The 23275-nt window shown below is 37.2% G+C and overlaps 1 protein-coding gene across 1 annotated transcript in view; it reads right to left on the reverse strand.

Annotated features, from left to right (window-relative positions):
* LOC148415518 (neprilysin-like) overlaps positions 1-23275 on the reverse strand; it is a 40935-nt gene that overhangs the window by 6925 nt on the left and 10735 nt on the right. The window contains exons 3-18 of the mRNA XM_088428316.1: positions 22723-22758; positions 21122-21283; positions 8960-9040; positions 8570-8665; positions 8381-8499; positions 8200-8268; positions 7532-7666; positions 6156-6257; positions 5912-6048; positions 5715-5808; positions 5490-5618; positions 3171-3269; positions 3013-3090; positions 2780-2883; positions 1631-1689; positions 311-430 (exon numbers count right to left, since the gene is read on the reverse strand). Coding sequence (XP_088284442.1) covers positions 311-430; positions 1631-1689; positions 2780-2883; positions 3013-3090; positions 3171-3269; positions 5490-5618; positions 5715-5808; positions 5912-6048; positions 6156-6257; positions 7532-7666; positions 8200-8268; positions 8381-8499; positions 8570-8665; positions 8960-9040; positions 21122-21283; positions 22723-22758 — 1620 coding nt within the window. The remainder of the gene's footprint in view (positions 1-310; positions 431-1630; positions 1690-2779; positions 2884-3012; positions 3091-3170; positions 3270-5489; positions 5619-5714; positions 5809-5911; positions 6049-6155; positions 6258-7531; positions 7667-8199; positions 8269-8380; positions 8500-8569; positions 8666-8959; positions 9041-21121; positions 21284-22722; positions 22759-23275) is intronic.

Genomic DNA, 23275 nt, shown 5'->3' on the forward strand with positions numbered 1-23275 from the left:
CGGCAAGTGATAATAGTAATAATCAGAATGCTGTGTTAAAACTAGTGGGGGCACTTAGATTGTGTTATTGTAAAGATTTTTTTTAATACATATAAGGCTCTGGGGCAGTACAGCACAATCAACTTTAACGAGAAAACGTAGCAAATATTAACAACGGGGGGTTAACTACGATTGGATCTCACGCTGGCACTGTAAAATCAAGAAAACACAGGTAATGGCGTCTCCATTTTACAAATTGCACTCCAGTCAAACAAATGTGTTAAGCGCCGTGTCTGCCAACTCCATAGCGCCCTGATTTTCAACAACCTACCGATGTTGTCAAAGCCGTGCATGACCTCGTGGCCGATGACCATGCCGATCCCTCCGTAGTTCAGAGACTTTGCTTGGCCTTTGCTGAAGAATGGCGGCTGCAGGATACCGGCAGGGAATACTAACGGCAGACACGAAACGGAGACACTTGCAGAGCTAGTCCAAAAAAAACAATACAATACAACAAACATATATATATATATATATATATATATATATATATATATATATATATATATATATATATATATATATATATATATATATAGATATATATATATATATATATATATATATAGATATAGATAGATATAGATATAGATATAGATAGATATAGATATAGATAGATATAGATATATATAGAGATAGATAGATAGATATAGAGATAGATAGATAGATAGATATATACACACATAATATATATATACATATATACATATATTATACATATATATACATACACACACACACACATATATATATATATATATATATATATATATATATATATATATATATATATATATATATATATATATATATATATATATATATATATATATATATATTATGTGTGTGTATCTATATACTGTATTATGCTTTAACTTTGACAGCCCTAATATACATATATATATACACATATATATATGTGTATATATATATATATATATATATGTGTATATATATATATATATATATATATATATATATATATATATATATATATATATATATATATATATATATATATACATATATATATACATATATATATATATACAATTTACTCACATTGAAACTTAGTGTCAGTAGAGAAATATGGCACTACCAAAAACTAGATGTCTCTTAAAAATTAATGAAAAAATTAAATGTATGTGCTCCAAACACAAGCAGCGCCAAATGAAAATGACATTTTCAGTGAAGCAGGTGAAAGCGTCATGCTTGGGGGCATTTCTCAAGCTTGAAGAAATCAAACGTTTGCAAATGCCGTGAACTCTTAGCGCTGAACATTTAATCTTCTTGAAAAAAGCAAAATAAAAAAAAAACTACTAGAATAACTCAAATGTAATTGGTGTTAATCACAGGCAATTTGAATGGAGCCAGCTGATTTCCATTTAGCATTTTGAATGTGAGTAATTCTGAATACAGACAGAAAAAAAATGGGACTTATTCAGTCATTTTGAAGACGTTATAGGACACAGCAATGGTGGAAAAACGCTTTGGGATGATTTATCTTTATCTTTTTCATTCGTAAGGCATTGGTGTGCAGACTTTTTATATAAATGGCATGTGAGAAAAGGTCATAGCAAATGTGGAATACTTATGATGTTTTTTCTCCATGAGTAGAAAGCGTTAATGACCGCTGCTCCTGACACCCACCTGGAGACGAGCACAAGAAAAGGACTGTCAGAAAAAAATTAATGATTTTTTTTTTCATATGATGTAATCCAATTTTTTATTCATCAGCCCTGTTCCTTGTGTTAGCCAATCAGCTCTCTTCAGCCACTCGTGTCTTGTCCAGATGCACCTTATTGTCTTATCTATTTATCCCGGAGTTCAAACGTTCAATCCCAGTTACTAAATGAGTCTCTAAAAAGGGCTGGAACTGAATTAAGTAATCGGTTGTTTGAAAAAATTCATTATTACAGGATTTAATTACTTTATAAATTAGAGTAATCGATTACTTATGGTACTTTAAAACTATTATACTTTTGTTGGAACTAATATACTTTTGTGCCTGAAGTAATAAATTACTTTAATTCTTCAGTACCACAATTAAGTACTTATAAGTAGTAAAGTACTAGAGTAATGTATTATTTAGTAATTACTTTAACTTATTTTTTTACTTATTATTACTTTAGAATGTTTTTGTCCTTGAGGACAATGTGAATCTGTATAGAGCTACAAAAAAAAGCTTGCACCATTGCATAGGAGTCACACCAGCAAAATTTAGTAATACGTTATTTCATGTTCAACTAATTTGCTCATAATTTGAGAAGAAAATGGCACTGTTATTTGTTCATACAAATAATGAAGTACTCAAGAGATCAATCAGTTTATAAATTACAGTCATCAATTACTTAAGGTAACATAGTACTCTAATATTTTGGGACCTAAAGTAACTAATTCTTTAGTACTTCAGTACCAAAATCAATCAATTTCATCAGTACATGTTATCCAGAGTAATTGATGACTTTAGTACTTAATCACCTAAAGTAATGCATTACTTTTGTAAGTTTGTGTCACTAATGACAAGGTGCATCCGAAAAGCAATAAACTGCAATATATTAGCAATAATGTTCCAATTATTTTGCTCTTATTTTGAAAAGATAAAGGCACTGTTCCTCTTATGGCATTAAAACACATTCAGTTAGCATGACGATACCCGCAGAACATCCGTTAAAATCTCAGGTACCCCCGAAGTACTCGTAGCCTCATTTGAGAATCAATAATCATAATTCAGTCTTACTCATCTTTGTTGACTTCCACTCTGAGTTTCTGCAGAACTTTCCTCTTGTTGTAGGCTGTGGTGTGCACAATGTTTTCAAAGAACTCGTCCACACTGTAGTTGAGCTAAGACCAACACAAGAACCAGAGCGCAGCTATCAGCAGTAAGAAAAAACATTTTGCAAGATAGATATGGATAATTGTGCAAATTGTGTATCAAGTTACAGCAATCCGACAAATTTGGTGGACACTCACGTCTTTGTACTCCTCGTTGAGGTAATTATCATCCATAATGTTGTCAGAGTAGCCGATTTGTTCCCGGATAGCTCGAACCTGGCAGCAGGAACGATTGGGGAAAAAAATAAGTTTTCCAGCCATTCTCAACTCAAAAAATTACATAGCTGCTTTCATACCTTTTCCTCTGCTGCTTTTTTTGTGACTGCATCCATCCAGGTCAGTTCCTTCAGGTTACTGATGAAGACGTCTCGGATATCTTTAATCATCTCTTCCATCTAGGGCCAAAAGACACATGGGTCACAGAAGTCACACCTTTATTGGAAAGCTATGTGATGGGTGAATAAATGTTCTCACTAGGGCAGAGGTCTCCAAACTGTGGTCTACCGCGAAAAAGTTCCAATTAAAAAAAAAAAAAAAATATATATATATATATATATATATATATATATATATATATATATATATATATATATATATATATATATATTAGAGCTTTTTTAAATAGGCAAAAATTCAAGTAAAGTATATTAATATAAATATAATTAATATAAATTAATATAATATTAATATAAAATATATATTAATATATAGATATATATGTTTAAAAAACAATACATTGATTTATATAATATATAGCACTTTTCTGAGTATGTAAAAAAAACAAATAAATAAATTCAAACATGTGCAATTATATAGAAACAAAACAATTTGACTTTAGAAGCAAAATTGGTTTCATTCACTTTATGTCAATGTTGAATTTATTATTTCAACATATCACATTATTGATCCTCAAATAGCTTTTAAAAATGGACATCTTACGACAGGTGGCTCAGTTGGATTCTGTGACATTGGCCACCACGAAAACCACGGGCAAAAATTCTTAACTATTTGCAGCAGTTTAGCAACAACAATACATTGACAATATAAAATATTTAAATAGCTTGATTGCTTTTAGTATGTTAAATCAATAAATTAAAGCCTAACAATCTGTGTCTTCATTTTTCTTGTTTGGACACGCAATTCGTATGAAAAAGACGTACATGCCCGACAGACACAATAAAACGTAAAGACAGGCGGAGCAATGCGAGACGAACCGAAAGTGTGAAATAGCTGCGCGGACGACACGCACCCGCATTGTAAATCATCTTCCTCTGTGCTTTTTTGGTGTGTGCGTGCTTAAGCATTTCTCAAAAATGACACACGCCGTAAATCTCCACGTCATCCTGTGGTCCACATCCCACATATGCGTTTGGATCGCACTCTGTGTGTGTGTGTTTGGGTGTGTGCGCGTAAGTGTGTGATTTTCCCAATTGCGCGACCATATGTTGGTAAATAGACAAACAACGGGTGACAAAGATTTATTTCCCAAGTGGCTCACTGTGAAGAAAAACTCTCCATGCAGTAGTTAAGTGTAATTTAAGATCGCCACTGGTCTACGAAATTAAGAAAAATGACATTTTCTATTGCACCCCATTGTATACCACAGTGAATTTTACAGAGTGTTAAAAAATTAACACAGTTAACTGTTCCATTGATGTCGAAGACTTAGAAGAAAATCACAAAAAAGATCAGCCTTTATGTAGTTTTTACTTACTTACTTTGATTTTTCTTGATGGCTCATTGGAAGACTAAAACAATTTTTGCACTTTGCAAAGCCACACGCTGCTGGCATGTGGTTCTAATGGGCAAAACTACGCTTAAAAACGAGAATTTTTTTTTTAGAATTGTTTCGAGACTTATTAGAGAACGATGTTTAGTCCAAAATTGTATTTTAAAGGAAAATATTTGTATTGAAGCATCAAAGAAAGCGAATACGACAGAATTTGAAGGGGTTTTTTTTGTACTAAAGTAAATATCAGTTTCAAGGTTTGTAGAAAATCGTGATTGTAATTATACATGATGTATTTTCATAAAATGAGGCTTGTGTCTATGAAAATGAATCGAGATATTGTGATATTTTATTCTAGACTTCATTCCCTTTAAAATGATATATAACATGTGGCGGTAGCTAAAACACTGAGGAATTTAGAGCAATTTGAATGCTGCCAAACTGCCATCCGATGGTCACAGTTCAAATGGCTCATATTAGGTAAGCATTAGTCAAGAGTGTCAGCTACCCTCTGTAAAAACGTATTTGACAAGTATTATTTATTATTGTTATTACCATTTTGAAAGAGGAAAATTCTCGTCCATGACACTGAAAGAGTTAATACATGAGAGACATATGATACCTAAATTTTAAGACCCAAAAAAGGTTCGAAATCTTGTTTTAAAACCCCAATGATGGCCCTAAACCCGATTTAAAGCCCTATTTCTGTTTCGAAACTCTAAATTTGAAAATCCTAACTCAGACTTGAAACCTTAATCTGAAACCCCGACCCTAATCTCTAATCAAGCCCTAGTTAAAGCTCGAAACCCTAAAATTCAAGTTAAACAAACTCTAACCTTTTCTTTTGTTTATAATGCGTTTGATCAATTATCGCTCGAGCACTGACCATCTTTTTGCTGTTATCGGAGAAGGCCTCCTGCACGTACAGTCGCCCGACGGCGTTGTACATGGCGCCACTGACAAATACCGCGCACTGGCGCCACACGGGTTCCTCTGCCGTCGCGCCGTGCATGGCCTGCAGAGAAATATTAGACATCCGATTGACACGCCGACCTGATGACTCAGCGCGTGGAGATTTTTGGATTTTTCTTTCCACATCCTTGCGCGGTACCTTCTTGAAAGCCTTGGCCGTGTCCCTGTAGGCTTTGCTCAGGTGATCCACTATCTGCGAAGCGAAACGCCACATCAAGTAGTTCTGCACATCCCTGCGAGAAGAGGCGAAGGCGTTAAAACAAATCAATCAATATTCGGCGCCGAATCACAAAGAAGGATAAATATGCATGGCCGCGTTTATTCCAAGTTACACACCTCTTTGTAAATCTGTCCAGGAGCGGCTTGAGCTTTTTGAAATAGTTGGGGCTCAAGTTTATGACCTCCTCCGTGTCCGTGACAGTGATGTTGACTGTATTCATTATCTGGGCGGTGAAATAACTCCAGTTGAACAGCTTCAGGATGAAATCCGCCAGCCCAAACGGCGAGAGGAGAATACGTTAGCGGGGAGGATGGAAAGGTGGAAGAAAGCGTACGTTCCCGTTCCGGGTAAATAGTTTACCCTCGAATCGACTTCAAGGGTGAAATTGGCGGCGAGCTCGCCGAGTTCCATCCTGTTGTAACGCAACTCTCGATCGTTAGATACACTCGGGGAATCATTAGCCTTCGAAAAGAAAAGAAAGAGGTTAAAAGTCGACTCGTTGCTCTGTTTATCCCCCCCGGTCTCTCTGAACCGCGAGCTTAGCTGCGCCGCCGTTCCAGGAACAACAAACATCCCTGGCGCCCTTGAGTTCTGTAAATGTCAGGGCCGCGCAGCAGTCGTGATGGACTTGTGAATTTCCGTGCCTTTGTGGAGGGCAGGTAAAGTGCGTGCGACAGTGGTGCCTTGGGAAATCGCTTTCATTTGGGCCCCGATCCTTCGGGCGACTCCGAAAACTTGTCGAAAATCGGTCCCCGTCGAAGCCGATGGAAATGCCGTTCGTCTGTTCCTTCTTTTGTCTTTTCGTTTGTAAAAATAACAATTATCGTATTTCAATCAAACGTGGACGAAATAACAATTAGAGTGAATGCGAAGCATTAAACAGCATTATGAAAGTGCTAGCGAGATATCAATACCAAGATGTTAGCATGCTAGCATGACTTCTTCAAAACGGGCTATTACCAAAAACAAAATGTTCCCAATTTTTTGGGGGGAACTTACTATTTGTAATGTTGTACAATTTGGGAAAAATAGCACTCCATAGTAATGCACTTTAAAAAAAAAACATGGATTAACGAGATTTAAAGTGAATGTGAAGCATTAAACAGCATTATGAACGCGCTAGCAAGATTTGAATGCCAAGACAGCTAACTTGCTAGCAAACATTGTTAGTAAAACGAAATGTTACCAATTTGATGTACTATTTGTAATCGTGTAATAATAATAAAAAAATAGCACTCTGTAGTAGTGTAATTTTGAAAACATGGACTTAATTAAAGTGACTTGCTAGCATGACGTCTTGATCGAGAATTGCCAAAAATGAAACGTTACAGATTGGATTTCTGTTTTTGAGAAAATCTAATCTATTAAAACATGAGTAGGAAATAACCGATCTTACTTTGAGAATACGGATTGTGTAAATTCTACTTTGCGTTGGAGCAGTGTGACGTCTTTCAAGCTTTTCAAACTAATGCTGAAGCGCAGTTAGGGACAGACGATAAACTGTGGCTAAAATCTATGAAATGCAAACTTTCCTTCGAGATTACATTGTATTAATAGTTGATTCGTAGATATTGATTTTTGGGACACCCTGGATAATGGGGGTAATCGTCGCTTCTTGGTTTGCTTCCAAAAAATGTGTTCGGGGGCCCTGATCTGGGCCGCAGGCCTTGAGTTGCAAGCCTGTGTGCTGGAGCGTTATCGTCAACCTGCCAGGAGTGTAAACATAATGGTCTTACCTCTGCAATGCCCCTCTCCAGCTCCATTACCCGGGCCACTTCCTCTCTGATCTGCGTCTCGTTGACGGACAGACCCCGGTCCGTGCGGATCAGCTTCACCAGGTCAATGGCAAAGAGCTCGTAGAGCCGACACGCCTGTCAAGCGATCGCATTCGTGACAAGCGGGAGCGAACGAGCGCTCTCGTTGATTTACTTTCGACCGGCATGGACCGAGACGTGCTGTGTGAGTTACGCGCACACAAAACACGGCCGGTCACAGGATGGGAGCGCGGTCGATTGCTTCTGTCTGAGTAGTATTTAGACATGTAAGAAAACAAAAACGACGACCGCGGGTTAAACGGAGCAAAGCGTGTCGGTGTTAAACACACACGGCGTGGATTGAGACCCAAACTACCGGTAATCGAACTAGCACCTCTCAACATTGACGCTAAAGTATGCAGAGCGGTTTTGTGAATCATCAACTTCATTTGAGGAGAATTTTTTTTGATTTCGTGGAGTTTTTTTCCCAGTAATCTGTGAAATAAGGCATTATTAACCATTATATGAATTATTTTTATTATTATTACAGTAATTAAGTTGAACGCATTAATGTCTTCATGAGTTTGAAATGTCTGTTTTTGTTTCGTATCAATGGACACCAGAAAAAAAAAAAAAAACCTTTCACCCACCTCTTCGTTAGATCCGTTACAAGCATGCTCGCTTTTGGACCAGACGCCCAGGCTGTGCTGCTGCTCAAACTGCCACAAAGAAGACATTTTTTTTTATTTATGAAAAACAAAAATACTCCTATTTTGTATGCATGCGTGGAAATGGAGTCAGACGACAATCACTGTCTTGTTTCACACGTACGTGGATGATGTGTGATTTGGAGTCCCGTTCGTCCACATCAACGTACATGGAGACCAGGAGTGGATTTTGATATTTCACGTTCAACTTGGCTAAGACATCCTCCACCCGCCAACTTTTGCCTGTAAGAATAGACTTGATGAGAACGCGCGGCCGGGGAAACAATCGAACGCAACGCAAGGAGTACTTCACCGTAGTCGGCCTCCCAGTTGTCCACAGCCATGGGCCACTCAAAAACATCCGGCAGCGTCATGAGCAAAGGTGTACCCCCCTTTTGCTCAGTTAGACCTTGGAAATAGCGCTTTGATCAACTCCTTGACGCTTGAATTTATCTCCAGTAATTTCATTTCCTTTCAAATTATGTTATGATTCCATTTTATCACATAATACGGAGATTAGTTACATTGTTTTCTGATAATATGATGCAAATTAGCTACAATAGGCTATAATGGTAAAAATTGTAATCAGGGTTGCAAATTAGATTGCATTTTAAAATTAAGGTTTTAATGTAAGCATGTTGAATCCTTAGAGGCGAAACAAGTCAAACAAAGCGCTTAGAAAAGCAGTTGGTGGCTCACTCACTTTCATTGGTGCAGGACTTATAGAGGGTCTTTGCTTTACTTAGGGCTTCTGCTTCACCTTCCACATTTTTTTCAAGCACACCTATTTAAAAAAAAAAACAAAACAGTGGATCAAAGCAGCAGACATATAGGTGAATATTATGACAATGTAATACAGCATTTGAATGGTATTTTGAGTTAGTTTTAGATGACCCTCCAAGTAAAAATGTTATTTAAATATCCACTCATACATCCATTCGAAATACACTGCAAAAATCAAGTTGAAAAACAAAACAAAATCATGAAGTTTGGAAAGCAGTGTTTCCTCGCTAAAATGCGGTTCACCTTTCGGGGACACATTGTTTCATGGATCGAGAGAAATGCAAGGAAATAGAGGAAAAACGTCATAGAAAATACGATAAAAAAAAAAAAAACCTCCAAGTTTATGTGTTTGACTAATTGCGGGAATTTTTTGTAACCCCATTGATACATTCGATACAACATATTTTCAGCAAAATTGTCTGCCAATAGAAGGAAAATCCTATGATCTATGAAACCGATTTTACTATTTCACAAGACACTGTTTAAGGGGGGGAAAACGCTTAAAAAAAAGGTTGAGTTAAATCAAATTAAATCCATTTTTATTTTTAGCAGTGGTAGATATATGTAATGCAACGCAATCTTCGGGAATAACACGAGCGGGATTGGTAAGCATGCTCATAAAGTCACAAATCATATCAGCAACCCTGAATAATTAAAGTGATATTTTTTTTTAGTGGGGGTGAGTTATTTTCTGGTAAATTTGCAAATAAATTCCAAACACTGTTTACTTGCTATTACGCGGTTCACCTTTTGTGGCCTCGCTATTTCACTGATGTTTTTTTTTGTCCAATTGTTTTGCTTACCTTTTACAAATCTTTGAATAATGAGAGAATTTAAAAACAGGAAAAATGTGAGAAAATGTAGTGGCTGATAAATGTGTAAGGTGAGGGTTTTACAGCTTTAAAACATGTATAATGAACCAAAAACAATACTAAAGACATACAGTATAATAAATGGAAATGGATACAAAAAATAGAATAATCAAAATGAAAAACCATATTGTTATACAAGAAACCATTTTTTTTGTGTGTGTAATTTCAGAAACGTAACTCCGGTTATGTGAATTTCTGAAATAAATGAAGATGTTCACCTTCATATTTATAGTAGCTCATGAAAACATGCCTGTGTTTTGATATTGTCTATCTGCATGTGTTGATGCACCGTTTATGTTCAGATATGTTCTCCCTTGCTTTAACTTGTGCAGTTTTGAAAGAAGACACCAGCAAGCTGAAATTTCACCCAGTTCAACATGGTACGATCAATTAGTTATCACATTAGCAGGAGTGCGCCATCCCTTGGCTAAAATACCACGAGAACGATGTGGAAGAAAATACTGCACAAGAGTCAAAGGATTATAAAACCACAAAAAAAAAAGTCATTAGACTGTCTATGGTGTTTTGCATTGTTTGTTAGCATCATGCTAACAAATTTGTCAACTCAGAAGTCAAGCCACTTGTATCTCAAGGCGCCACTGTACTGAACTATTAATATGATTTCCTGAGATTTTGGCTGAGATGGCACTTTTCTGAATTAAGACGTCAACTTTTGGTGAATAACACACAAGAGGACGGCCCGTGACAGCACAGAAGCCGACGGAACATTACTCATGTCAGCGTGAGGCGGCCTGAATGTGGAAGCGCCGTCGACGTCTGCGGCGCGCGGGAAGCGGACGCCACGGTGCGCCGTCTCTTAAAGTGCGTCATTTTTCCGCTCGCTGAGCCTAAAACACTCTAAATTGAATTGAATATCCCATCATAAGGTTAATTATTTCTTTTTGAGTTACGTTTGCGAGCCTCCGGTGGACTTCCCCGACTCATTCCATTTTCATTTGCACTATTTATGTGCTCATTAAATGTTAATGAAGAGGGAGCCTTCGCAGGGCGTTCGCAGCTAAAGGGCACGCATCGCCTGTGTGATCCGATTAGCGACTACCTCGGCGCGAGTCTTTAACTACAGCGAGTCTGTAGTATAACTCAAGCGTGCACACGTACATGGTATGCCTATGGGTGTGCTTTTATCCCGGAATGGATTTTATGTTTGTTTAAAGCATCCTAAACATGACTTGCTATTAGGATTCATCTTGATGATTTTAAATCACGCTTACCTGAGTTTCGCTGCCCTTTTACGACCTGAACCGTTTTGAAAAGTAATCGTATTTCTTTCTTTTATATGCGATTTTTTTTTCAAGGTCCATTTTCTTTGTATGTTTTAACAATACAACAATACTGTAGATTAACTTAATCAGGTTTAATATACAGAGATGTTTCAATCTTACAGGTTTGGTAAACACTAAAATAACCAAACCAGAGATTTAAGAGTAAATTCAAGTGATGTTAGACAATCTGTCCTCTGGAGCCACTGAAAAAAACGTGCCAAAAAAGAGGTGGGAAAAAAATCATACAATTTGGCATGCAGAGGGCTCACAAAAGGTGGAAAAACAGACTCAGAGGCAGCTTTTCCCCCAGAGTTATTTAATACTCTGAATAACAAAACATGAACACAGTGAAAATAACGATTGCACTCGTATGGAACTAGATTTGTATTCTATTTCATTTGTCTTTATTTATATATTATTCATGCTATTCATTTTTATTTGATTAATATGCACCAATCGATGCAGCACTCTCAATTTCGTTGTATACCTGTGTAAAATGACACTAAAGGCATTCTATTCTATTCTATTCTATTCTATTCTATTCTATTCTATTCTATTCTATTCTATTCTATTCCATAACATGGGGTACTTGCTGCAGGTACCAGAAAATATAAACGAATGCTTAATAGTGCTGTATTGCGTTCTTATTTTCAAATTAAGAGTAAATTGACTGGAACATTTCAAGACTTGAGAGTTTTATTGTCATAAGCATAGCAATACTACAGAATGAAATTCTTAGTCTGTCACTTCCCTGAGCAGACTACATTCCACAATCGAGCAAAAAAATAAGGTAGCCAATTTAAAAAAAAACAGTAGGAGCAATACGGGCAATAATAATGAACCACTAATGAATGAATAGACTTACATTTTGAGCGTATTACGGAGTAAATGGCGTGGAAGAAACTGTAAACATATGAGGATGATAGTGTAATATATCACACAGTGCAAAATATTATGTAATAGCAGTTTTCCCGTACTGTGCAGGATTTGTAAGGTGCACATGTGCGTGCGGTAAAGTGATTGGTGAGGGAGTGACGCAACCTTTTCCTACACTCTCTTATAGAGACCTCATTGCAAAAACAGTGGATGCTTTTATTTTGTTAACATTTACCAGAAGGTATGACACAAAATTCAAACAAGTGATGTAAACAAAGTGAGTTATGAATGAGAATATAACAACAATATTATGAAGCACTATTTTCACATTATGACAATCTATGCTTTTATTTTGGAGGTCAAAATGGATGAATTTACATTCATTTCAACGGGAGAAAATATCTATTTTTATGAGAGGGGGCGCATGGAGCTTTACACCTGCTTATTTTTCAAGAATTTCATTGCATTTAAAATTATACACAATTATTTCCGAGCGTATCTAATTCTTGATATTGGGTTGTTTTGTCACAGTCAATTGGGGAACGTTTTACGCACAAACAGTATGTCTCCTTTAAGAGTCTTCAATCAAAACAGTTAAGGTTTTCCTCACCCGAAATTATTTGTAATATGTCGGCAAAACAGCTCATTATAGCACATCAGTTCCATTACAGCATGAATAGTTCATGTCGCAGGCAATTATCGTCCAACCCTCAGCGCCTATCGTTTGTAAATTTACGAGGTTGTGACGCGAACTACCGCTGTCAGAAGATATGAAGTGTGTAGTAAAATGGCTGCCGAGTGTCAAGGTGACGGGGCGTGCGAAGGCCCAAGTGTGGATTTGTTCCGAGCGGCCTCTCGTTGTTTTGTATTCACAGCAAAGAGGAAAACATTGATTTTGGAGCGTTGGCAGGGTTATAAAATGTCCTGTATTGTAGCCAGTACAGTTGGCTGAAAGGCCGCCAGCGCAGGGGAAGTTATATATGACCCTCTAAAAAGTATGCCGCTAAAGCAATTTTTTTTTAGCATCAACATCATATTATTTCCAAGCTAGCTGGATATCGCCAACAGCCCTTGAGCTTAACATTGAAAATATCAACGATGACGTGCGCTTAGACAGCTCTCCGTAAATTACAAATATTATGTTTTTTTTTGGTTGCTTTATATATATATATATATATATATATATATATATATATATATATATATATATATATATATATATATATATATATATATATATATATATATATATATATATATATATATATATATATATATATATATATATATATATATATTCACACACACACACACACACACACACACACAGGATACGGTATAGTTTTTAGTTTTGTTTTTAATTGGTAAAAATAAAAAGATTTATTTACATTTTTTCGTAGGGGGCAGAAAATGCTTATTATTGACATGCTCCGTATCTGTCACTATATCCAGAAATTGTACGTGAGTAAATTACTTTGTCCCAAATGCGACCGAAATGACTATGACTTGTAAAGAGAGTTCCGTTGTTCGTGATTATCAAAGAGGAAAATTTGGGGTCCACTGTTTTCACATATTTTTTATCCTCTGCAAAGACTGAGTAACATCACAACATTTTACTCTGCATAGTGTTCGTCGTGGTTGAAAATTACTGCCCCCTGGTGGCCAAAAGCTTGCAATAAGGAGAAGTGGCGCAATGTCCTGGGCAAAAACTTTTTAATTCTTGACGTTAGTTAGTTCTGTCATTACGCCATGTTTCCAAAGCAAGATGTAAATGTGACCCTTTTTTAAAAAAAAAAAAAAAATCAATGCTTGTTAAAAAGCACATTATAAACACTTTTGTTTGTTTACCGGAACGGTTTCTTGGCATTTCTATTCATTTTCAGATGTTACGAGAGACAAATGTTTCGAGTTATGACTATGGTCACGGAGCGAATTAAACCCTAATCTCAAGGCTCCACTCTAGATTATGATTGTTGACAGCAAAAAATATGTCACCGCTTTCTCTCTGCAGCTCAACATAACATTCATATGCAATTTAAGGACATTAATGCAGACAATCTGAATGCTTCCATCCTAATTTCCTCACAGGGCGCTTTTAGCGGTAAAAGCGCATATCGATCATTTGTAAAGTGTCATTCCTAAAGTGCTGAAATGAAATTCCGGCGTCTGCTCCCAGTCACTAATTTGCCGCGGGATGAGATGCGCCAGCTCAAAAGGGCAGTCTGTTTAGTGTAGTAAATGTGTACAAATGCCGCACATTAACTCGTTTAGCAATTTTGTTTTCATAACAAACAAACATAATCTGTTGCTCTTCTCCGCACGGCTGCCTTAACGCGCATAAAATCACACGGGGAAGGAAGGGAATGAGCCAAAGGAAACATTGCGCAACCACGCAGGTTTCGTTCGAGTAATCTTGGTTTCCTTTACGCACGTGGCGTCGTTTTGCGGATTTTTCACGTTTGCTGTCAGCCTGCGGAGAAATAAAAAAAAAGAGGTCCAAAAATCCTGGCGTTACTCGAAATGTATTGTATTTCTCCCATACACGGAGCTCATCGGCAGCTCCGAGCCACATCACAAGCATCATTCCGTCACGCTGTCGGCCTCAGCAGACATGATCTATACACAACACATGTTCGTGTTTATTTTTGCGCGTCCAAGTTGGCAAAGAAGCTGTTTTGAAGTCAAATTCTACCGTGTCCGTCAACAAATAGAGGATTCCCTCGCGAACGCTTTACAACGCTTTAAAAAGTCGTTGCTGATAAGTTTATTGAGATTGATGAGCGTGACCTCATTGGATTGCCAAATGGAGAGTCTGCGTTTGCTAGCTCTTAATGGGCGCAGTTATAAAATCATCTTCCACTTTTTTTTGTGCCGCAGTGGCTGCCGGAGAGGACATTTGACAGAATAGCTGACAGTGGCGCGCACAAATAGTCGTTTGTTGCTTTGCAAGTATAAACAATCGGAATAGTCACGGTTTAACCCTTGATCGGTTTTTGGACCATTTTTTGGTCATTTGGTTATCAGTCTCGCAGGGTTGGCACACTTCGAGTTGTGCGGGGGTCGGCAACCTTTAACACTCAAAGAGCCATTTTGACCCCGTTTCCACGGATAAAACTGGAAGTCAAAAACAGTTTATTACATCTGAAAAAAAAAAAAAATATATATATATATATATATATATATATATATATATATATATATATATATATATGCCGTATATATTGGGTCACTTTGACCCGCAGCCTATTTAGTCACCCAAACGTGTCCAAACTGAGAATCATCCAAATGAAATATTTTGTTTTATGGTCATTAATCAAAAACAGCAATAGCTTCTATGGGTCAATATGAACCGGAGACGTGTGTGTATTTATTAAAAACACAAAGTAACAAAGGGAACACTTCATTTATACCCGTCTGTTATTTTTGTTTCTCTGGAGTCGAAATATCAACCTGGGTCAATTTGACCCGGGGTCATTTGTAACTATCCAAAACTTTCAGTACCATTTTTTGTGAATTATCCTGCTCACAAATCTTGTTATTTGTTTTTCTTTTAAATGGGTCAGTTTGACCCACAACAGAACAAGGGGGTTAGCGGTTCAGTTAACATTATTAGTGTAAGTGTGCAACACATTTATTTGGCCTCTGACATTGAATGTACTTTTATTATGGAATAGGTCAAAAATCTAAAGTTTGGTCTTTGCCAAATAGTGAGTCTATGTTTTTTCTCCAGATATCTTCCTGCTGTGGTATTGTTTGGAAGAGGACCTGGGCAGTTGAGAGCTGGAGGCTGTGCATCACAGGCAAAATACTTTGCTTGTAAATGCCTGGCATTGCCCCCCCACCCCCACCCCCCCGCCCGTTAAAAGGCAGCCAATGATTGAGGCTGGAGGCGCAGTTAACCTCTCAGCGCTTAGCCATTAAGTGCCAAAGTGGCAAATGTAACGGGCGACGTGATGAAGGGGCGAATTCAAATTTGTCAGTCCTTTTCATCTTTTCTTTACGCACAGCAGCAGCTTTCACATTTTGGGGGAAAATTAACTTTTTAATTACTTGCACAGGGACTGAGCCCTGGCATGAAAAACAAAACAAACAAAAAAAAAAGACCATGCAAATAATTGACAACCACTGGCAAAAACATTTATAATTAAATATAATAGGTCCAAACAGTAAATCATGTTCCCAAAACACTTATTAAAATCATTTCAAGGTCATTTTAAAACATTACCCATAACCTATTCAAACGCAGTCATTTTAGAGCATTCATTTTATCAAGCGTGAACTCACAAACTGGTTTGATCTCATATATAAAATCATTGTGTATATACATAAACATACTGTATATATATATATATATATATATATATATATATATATATATATATATATATATATATATATATATATATATATATATATATATATATATACATACATACATACATACATATATATATATATATATATATATATATATATATATATATATATATATATATATATATATATATATATATATATATATATATATATATATACATATATATATATATCATACTTTTTTATTTGGTTTTGTTTATGTTTTAAAAAAAAAATTGTTCGTTTCTTTCAGATTGTTTCTTGTCAGTTCCATCTCAAAAGGCGGTAAAATATTAAGAAAAATAGCAAGGTAAACCTGCCATATAGATGGTTCAAGTAATCATAGTATTCAATAAAGCTGGAATTTTTTTGTTGTGGGGAAAATAGCCCAGTATACATGCAATAAAAAAGGTTATGGTCATAAATGAACATCTGTGATTGAGTAGCGAGGGAACAAAAAAAAAAAAACTGTCAGGATAAAAAACCTATTACCTACACCAGGCAATGTTTTAAATAATAATTAGATATTACTCAGAGCCCTTCAAACGTACGTTGTTCCCATGTGATCATTTTAGCCAATGACATCTTTTTGGCAACTTCCCTCACATTTCACAAGAAAATCCAAATGGACTTGAGAAGTTCATTCAATAATAGACTGAATTTCATCCACACAAGGCATTAACCCTCCTGATCCTCCACACACACACACACACACGCTCAAATACTACCAGACTGAAATTTAGTACGGATGTTTATGCTTAGATATAATCATTCAAATCTGTAAAATAGCGCACACGTTTGTGTTTCCGATAATCGGTCTCCCTCAAGGCTGTCCAGATTTCTCGGATAAAGTGCAACGGGACACTTTATGCTATTTCCTTCCGCCTTCAGCGGGACATAAACGCTACGATTTCACAAGTGATAGTCTTAATTACAAGGCTTTCAGTAACATTCCGTGGCCTGCAACTTTGGTCGACGTTAGCTGTTCAAGTAGACTTTTCTGGACGTTAGCGGTAGCAGTGATTGCTGCACATATTTAAGCTAGGGCTATCGATTTTTTTTTTTTTTTAATCAAATAATCTGTTAAAAAAATAGGAAACTATGTATTTTTGTTTGGTTAAAACATGAATACAGAAGACAAAAAAAAAACATTTGCACAGCAGAAACATTCTATTCATATTTTAGACAAATATCTTATTTGGTTATTTGGTTTATAAAACAACTAATATATAAAAAAAAAAAAATGATGTTCCCTGGATAAAACAGCACAATTGAGTGAGCCTAGTTTGTTAAAAAGTGATCAGTAGGAACGGCAACTGTGTCAGGCGAGATATTGTCCACGTTAAAAACTAAATGTTCCAAACACGTGGGAAAAGAGTGAATCTGTGTGAATGCTATAGCTAACAACAACACTAATCATAGAAGAACAAATTTACTGTAGATTTGTCACTTACTGTACATGACTTAATTGTAGTCCCTCAATTAAATGCATAACTGAAATGATTTAGGTAATGTTTGACTCGTTAGCGGTTAGCTAAACAACGTAGCTAACCTAGCTTATCTAGCTCTGTGTGCTAAATGAAGATAGACACCATACTTATGTGTGTCTTGTGTTTTATTAACATGTGTTTCCCCAATTTTATCAACGGTTACACAATCGTATAATCAAAATATTATTATCCTTGAAGCTACCACCATGTTACTTGTCTCAGAACACGTCCTAGCCAGTGGTGCATACAAACAAAAAAAACAACTTTTTTTTCCCCCCAAAACAAACTGTATATTACTAAAACATCTCGTTTTAAAATGTAAAGAGGAATAACTTCAAATTGTCAAATTGAATCCTACGTTAGTTTTAACCAAGCAAGTTAGAAATCTTAAATATGGCCACTCGAGTCTGAATCGAGTCAATTCCACGACCTCTGCTGTACAGGCACCATTTTAAATCTTAACATTCTTCATTATCATACAAGTGTAACATTACGCTAACCACTATTGGAAAAAAAACGATAATCGGAGCCAAGTGACGGCCACGGTAATGAAGCTAACGACATTTCAGCTGCCATTCAGAAAGCTAAAAACAACACAAAGCCGCACATTTAATTATGTGTGTCTTGAAATTTCAGACACCTCTGAAATTCATATAGTCATCATATGGGATCCGCTAATTGCTACATGTTCTCGCATGATTACAAATGGAAAAAGAAATCCTATAATCTCATCGACGGCCAAAATATCGCAAAACTATTATTAACTGTACAGGAAATGACCATGCTGGAACTATCAACTGTATTTGGCTACCCTGATGATAAAAACGAGCTTACTCGCTTTTGATAACAAGTGACGACAATTCAGCCGCCCGAGGTTTCGAAATGCTAACCCGAAAAACAACGCTAACCACAGAGCACCGCACTTCAGTCGATTAGTGTGATTTTTGATCCGTATCCAAATTTCAGAGCGTACAGAAATTAATTGAATTGTCAGCTTCAGTGGGGGGGGGAAAGTTAGCCTTTCAAGCAGTTGGCTCCGCAACGACTGCAAATTGACTGCAGTGACCTCGATGGCGCTGGAAAGACCCTCTCACTTACAAATAGCGCACGTCAAAAGGTGAGCAGGAATGTAACACGAGCCTGTTTGTATCCGCTGCCCTGCAAAACACACGCGCTGATCCAGCCTGTGGTGAAACCCTCGGAGCTCACTCAGAGGATCAGCCAAACCCTCCCGGTATTTGTGACAGTTTCACATCCTGAATTCACGTCCGCTTACTACGTTTGACAGCCATCTGTGTGACTTAGCTTAGTTTTGAAACCGGAGACGCTCATTTTGGAAGTGGTTGTTGGATCGGCATTGAGGGTCCAAATTAGGGTGACCAGGCGTCCAAGATTGAAGTCTTTTAAGTCCCTACGGATTCCTCCAGCTCCACTGTTTTGTCTCGATTTTACGTAGATCGTGCCCCGACATCCCGATTCCTTTTCTTTTTTTGTCCAGCAAGCAAATTGTTTGGGACGTACGTATGCCAATCACACTGTTCTCATCATGATTTATTATGAATTTAAACTGTTTAACATTCATGTCATATCAGAACTAGAGTTACTTCCTGCTTCAGTGTCAATGAATCATGGGAAATTAAGTCAGATCATAGCAAGTTGAACTTTCTGGCGGAATGTTCCCAATGTGGGACAGTGAGGTATGTTGTGTCAATTGATTTTTCGTTTTATGAACAAGGTTTTGTTAAAAAAAGAGGTTCTGGCAGAAACATGGACCAAGACACGACAAGAAGTAAAAAGAAACTAGGAGAAACTAAATACACTCAAGACCGATGAGACAAGGAGCACCTGGACAAGACACAATTGGAACAGGGAGCCGATTGGCCAACACAAGAGACGTAGGTTAACACCGACTGGTGGACACAATCGCATTAACGAGAGAAACAGAAACATGAAGTCACATGAACAAAAGATCAACAACACAAAATGTGAAAAAGAACGGAAAACCCAGACACCAACCAGAACATAACGACATTCAATGATCATTCACTACATGGAGAAACAAAATAAAGTGTGTGTACTGTACACGCTCATGCAGAAGACTGGAGATGCGTTCAATGTCCTCTCACTGTAGTAGGACAACTCACACCTGACCAGAAATACTAGTTAAATACACCCGACAGTTATTATTTATTATTATTATTTATCACATTAGTTATTTCATTTCCTGGAAAAATTTTGATTTCAACTTTTTAATTTTAAAATCTTGTCACCGTAGTCCAAGTGCGCAGATTCAGATTTAGTGTCTGCATTTAGTTTTCTATGTTTTTTCAAGTGTCATATACTACACACAAAAAGTTAATAGTATTTAGCTTTTGCAATATTTAGCTTTTACTTGGCCTGACCTGACTTTTGCCTCTGTTGATTCAAATTAGTTTTCATTTTCACATAACATTACTAATAATCATGATCACTTATTGTATTTATCTTGTTTAATTTATTTAGATTTACAGTGGGCGTTTGTTTAGTGTGGTTATGTGTGTTTTTTGAGCAGATAACGTATATGTCACCAACTGATGTATTTCAATGACCTCAAGCCTGCATTGCGGGCATTTCAGTTTTGCTTTATGCGCCTCGATGGATATCCAAAATATAGCGGATGTTCTTCCAAGGTTGGAAAGAAGCTGATTGTGATCTAAAGATATCCCCTTCCATATGTTTTTTTTTCTCTCTCTCTCGCTATTTACACAGGCATGACGAACATCCTATTGTGTCACTAGAGTGCAAAACTCAGAATTGTGTGAGTTTGTACTCCCCTGTCTTAATAGCATCACGACTCTGCATGAAAAATTTTGAACTGGGAACGGGAGAGTATATCACCCTGATCACCAATGTGGAAAATGAACATCAACTAAGAAGATGGGTAGCATCATGGGTCCGGGGTTCAGGATTCCAATCTTGTTGTGTATGTTCCCCCCTCCACAATCCAAAAACTTGAACGCTCTAAATTGCCCTTAAGTGTGAATTCTGGTCACACTGGGCTCCAGCCAACCCCTAATGAGGACACGCACAGTAGAAAATCGATGGATGGGTAATCAATAAACAAACACTGTTTTTCTGTTGGCCATTAAGGAGAACCGACTCCATAATTTGTATTGTGGCCTTTATGAGTGTGCGTTTGCGTGCGTGTCGGTGAACAGAGGCTGACCTTTAAGAACGACCGACAGTTCATCTTGCAGGATGCCAAAGGTGCTGTATCTGGAGCTGGTTTCGGGGATGATGTTCTTCTTCAGCCAGCCCCCGCAGGCGTATTGGTAGAAGTTGTCGCAAGGATCCACGCTGGGGTCCATGTTCTCAATCAGGCGAGCCGCTATACGCAAAGAGAAAATTTATGAATCTGCAGTCTAATGAATGTTGATTAGTATCAATGTTGATGAAGCATTGAGATGATTCGCTTGTTAGATGTTTGTGCACCATTTGTTAGCGGGCTCGCATTAAAGATATTAGCACATAGAGCTTCGCAAAATGAAGGAAAAAAATTCCCCAAAAGCAAAATCCGTAGTGGCTCGATTCTAGGTGTTCAAATTTGAACCAGTTGGAGGCAATCAAGCGCACAATTTGTCCAATTTGCTCATTAAGAAGAAGAAAAAGAAGAAAAAAAAAAGCGAAGAAGAATAGGAAGTTGTTGACCTCAAAGTGCTAACATGAAGTTCCACCCTCAATATCTTTCAATATTATTGAAACCGTTTGTCAGTCACTTGATATTTACATGTGTAGAACACGTAAAAAATTATACATCTGTGAACTAAATAGTAGTTATTATTTGTTGACCTTAAATGGTAATCACTAACATGCTAATGCTAATTGCGATTGCTAACCGGTTTGCGTAAGAGAGTTCATGTGTAGAAGATAATAATACTGTGCCGTGCCATACTACTCCATACCGTACCATACCGATCCGTACCGTGCCATACCGTATCGTACCATACCGCCACCATACCGTGCCATACCGTACCTTACCATGCCATACCGCTCTGTACCGCGCCATACCATACTGTACCGCGTCATACCGCTCTCTACCGCGCCATACCACATTGTACCGCTCCGTACCATATCGTACCGTGCCATACCGTACCTAATCGCTCCGTACCACGCCATACCGCAGAGCTAGTACTAAATAAACACCATTCAACCAGGGTAAATACGTTGATTTGTTCTGCTGTCTGGAAGCAGTCAGGTTTGAGCCTCTTTGTCGATAAGAAAAAATAAAACGAACAGAACGTTGGCAGGAGCCTTGCCCGGGATAGACAGAAACGCGACAAGGGAAAGGACGATCCTCTTCGTCATCCAACCCGCTGTCTGATATTTGTCTTTGGGGTTAGACCAGAAGACTGGCCGATGTGGACCACCGGCTTTTTTTCCCATTCCCGCCTTGGCACACAAACACAATGTTTCACGCTCTGCTGGTACAGTGAAGAAGGTACATATACACAAGTCCCCTTGAAAACAAACAAGTCTTTTTGCCTGTCAGAGACAAATACACTAATAAAACACACACACACGCTGGAAATCTTTTTGTTCTTGGCTTCTTTGGATGTGGAGGTTTTTTTGTTTGTTTTTTGTTTTTTTACAGGGAGATCCTCCTTGTCAGGAGCATTTGTTACAGAAGTAGGACAGCGGACCACACAAACACCTCCAATATTAGCAGAAACAACATGTCGTCCATGTCAAATTGCTGATTTCACATGAGAAGGCGTCTGTTGGCGTTTATCTCATCATCAAAATAAAAATAAGAAAAAATATGCTTACCCGAGCGAGTGCAGTCAGCCGTGGTGCAGATTTCCACTATAAGGGACGCACAGAACAAATCATGGTGAATATTTGCTATCATGATGTCAAAATGTGGATTGACATCTCCTTGTGACACACACATACTGTAATTTCACACGCTGTCATGATCTCCAAACATGTGCACGCTCAACAAGACGTCTTGCGTGTCAAGATAAGCGATAGTTGTTGGATACACTCTTGCAAAATTCTGCATGTACACATTATGAAGATTTGAAGGTATGAAAATGTACCGAAAATACTTTTTAATAACACGTATCCATGATCTAAAAGAAATGTTCATCTGCAATATTGATTTTTGTATTGATTTCTTATTTTAATCAAAAATAACCACATTTTTCAACATATGACACAAAAAGAGTTCATTAAAAATATATATATTTCCTTTTTTTATGTAGTATGGATTTTTAAATGCATTTATTGGTTTCCGTATTCTTAAAATCTTCCTATTTTATTATGTTCACTGGTGAGGCCAAAATTCATGTTACATTTGGATGAATTCATGTTTACAAAC

Source organism: Hippichthys cyanospilos, chromosome 11 (genome assembly GCF_059441005.1).
Source record: "Hippichthys cyanospilos isolate Australia breed blue-spotted pipefish chromosome 11, RoL_Hcya_1.0, whole genome shotgun sequence".
In the NCBI taxonomy this organism is placed as follows: Eukaryota; Metazoa; Chordata; class Actinopteri; order Syngnathiformes; family Syngnathidae; genus Hippichthys; species Hippichthys cyanospilos.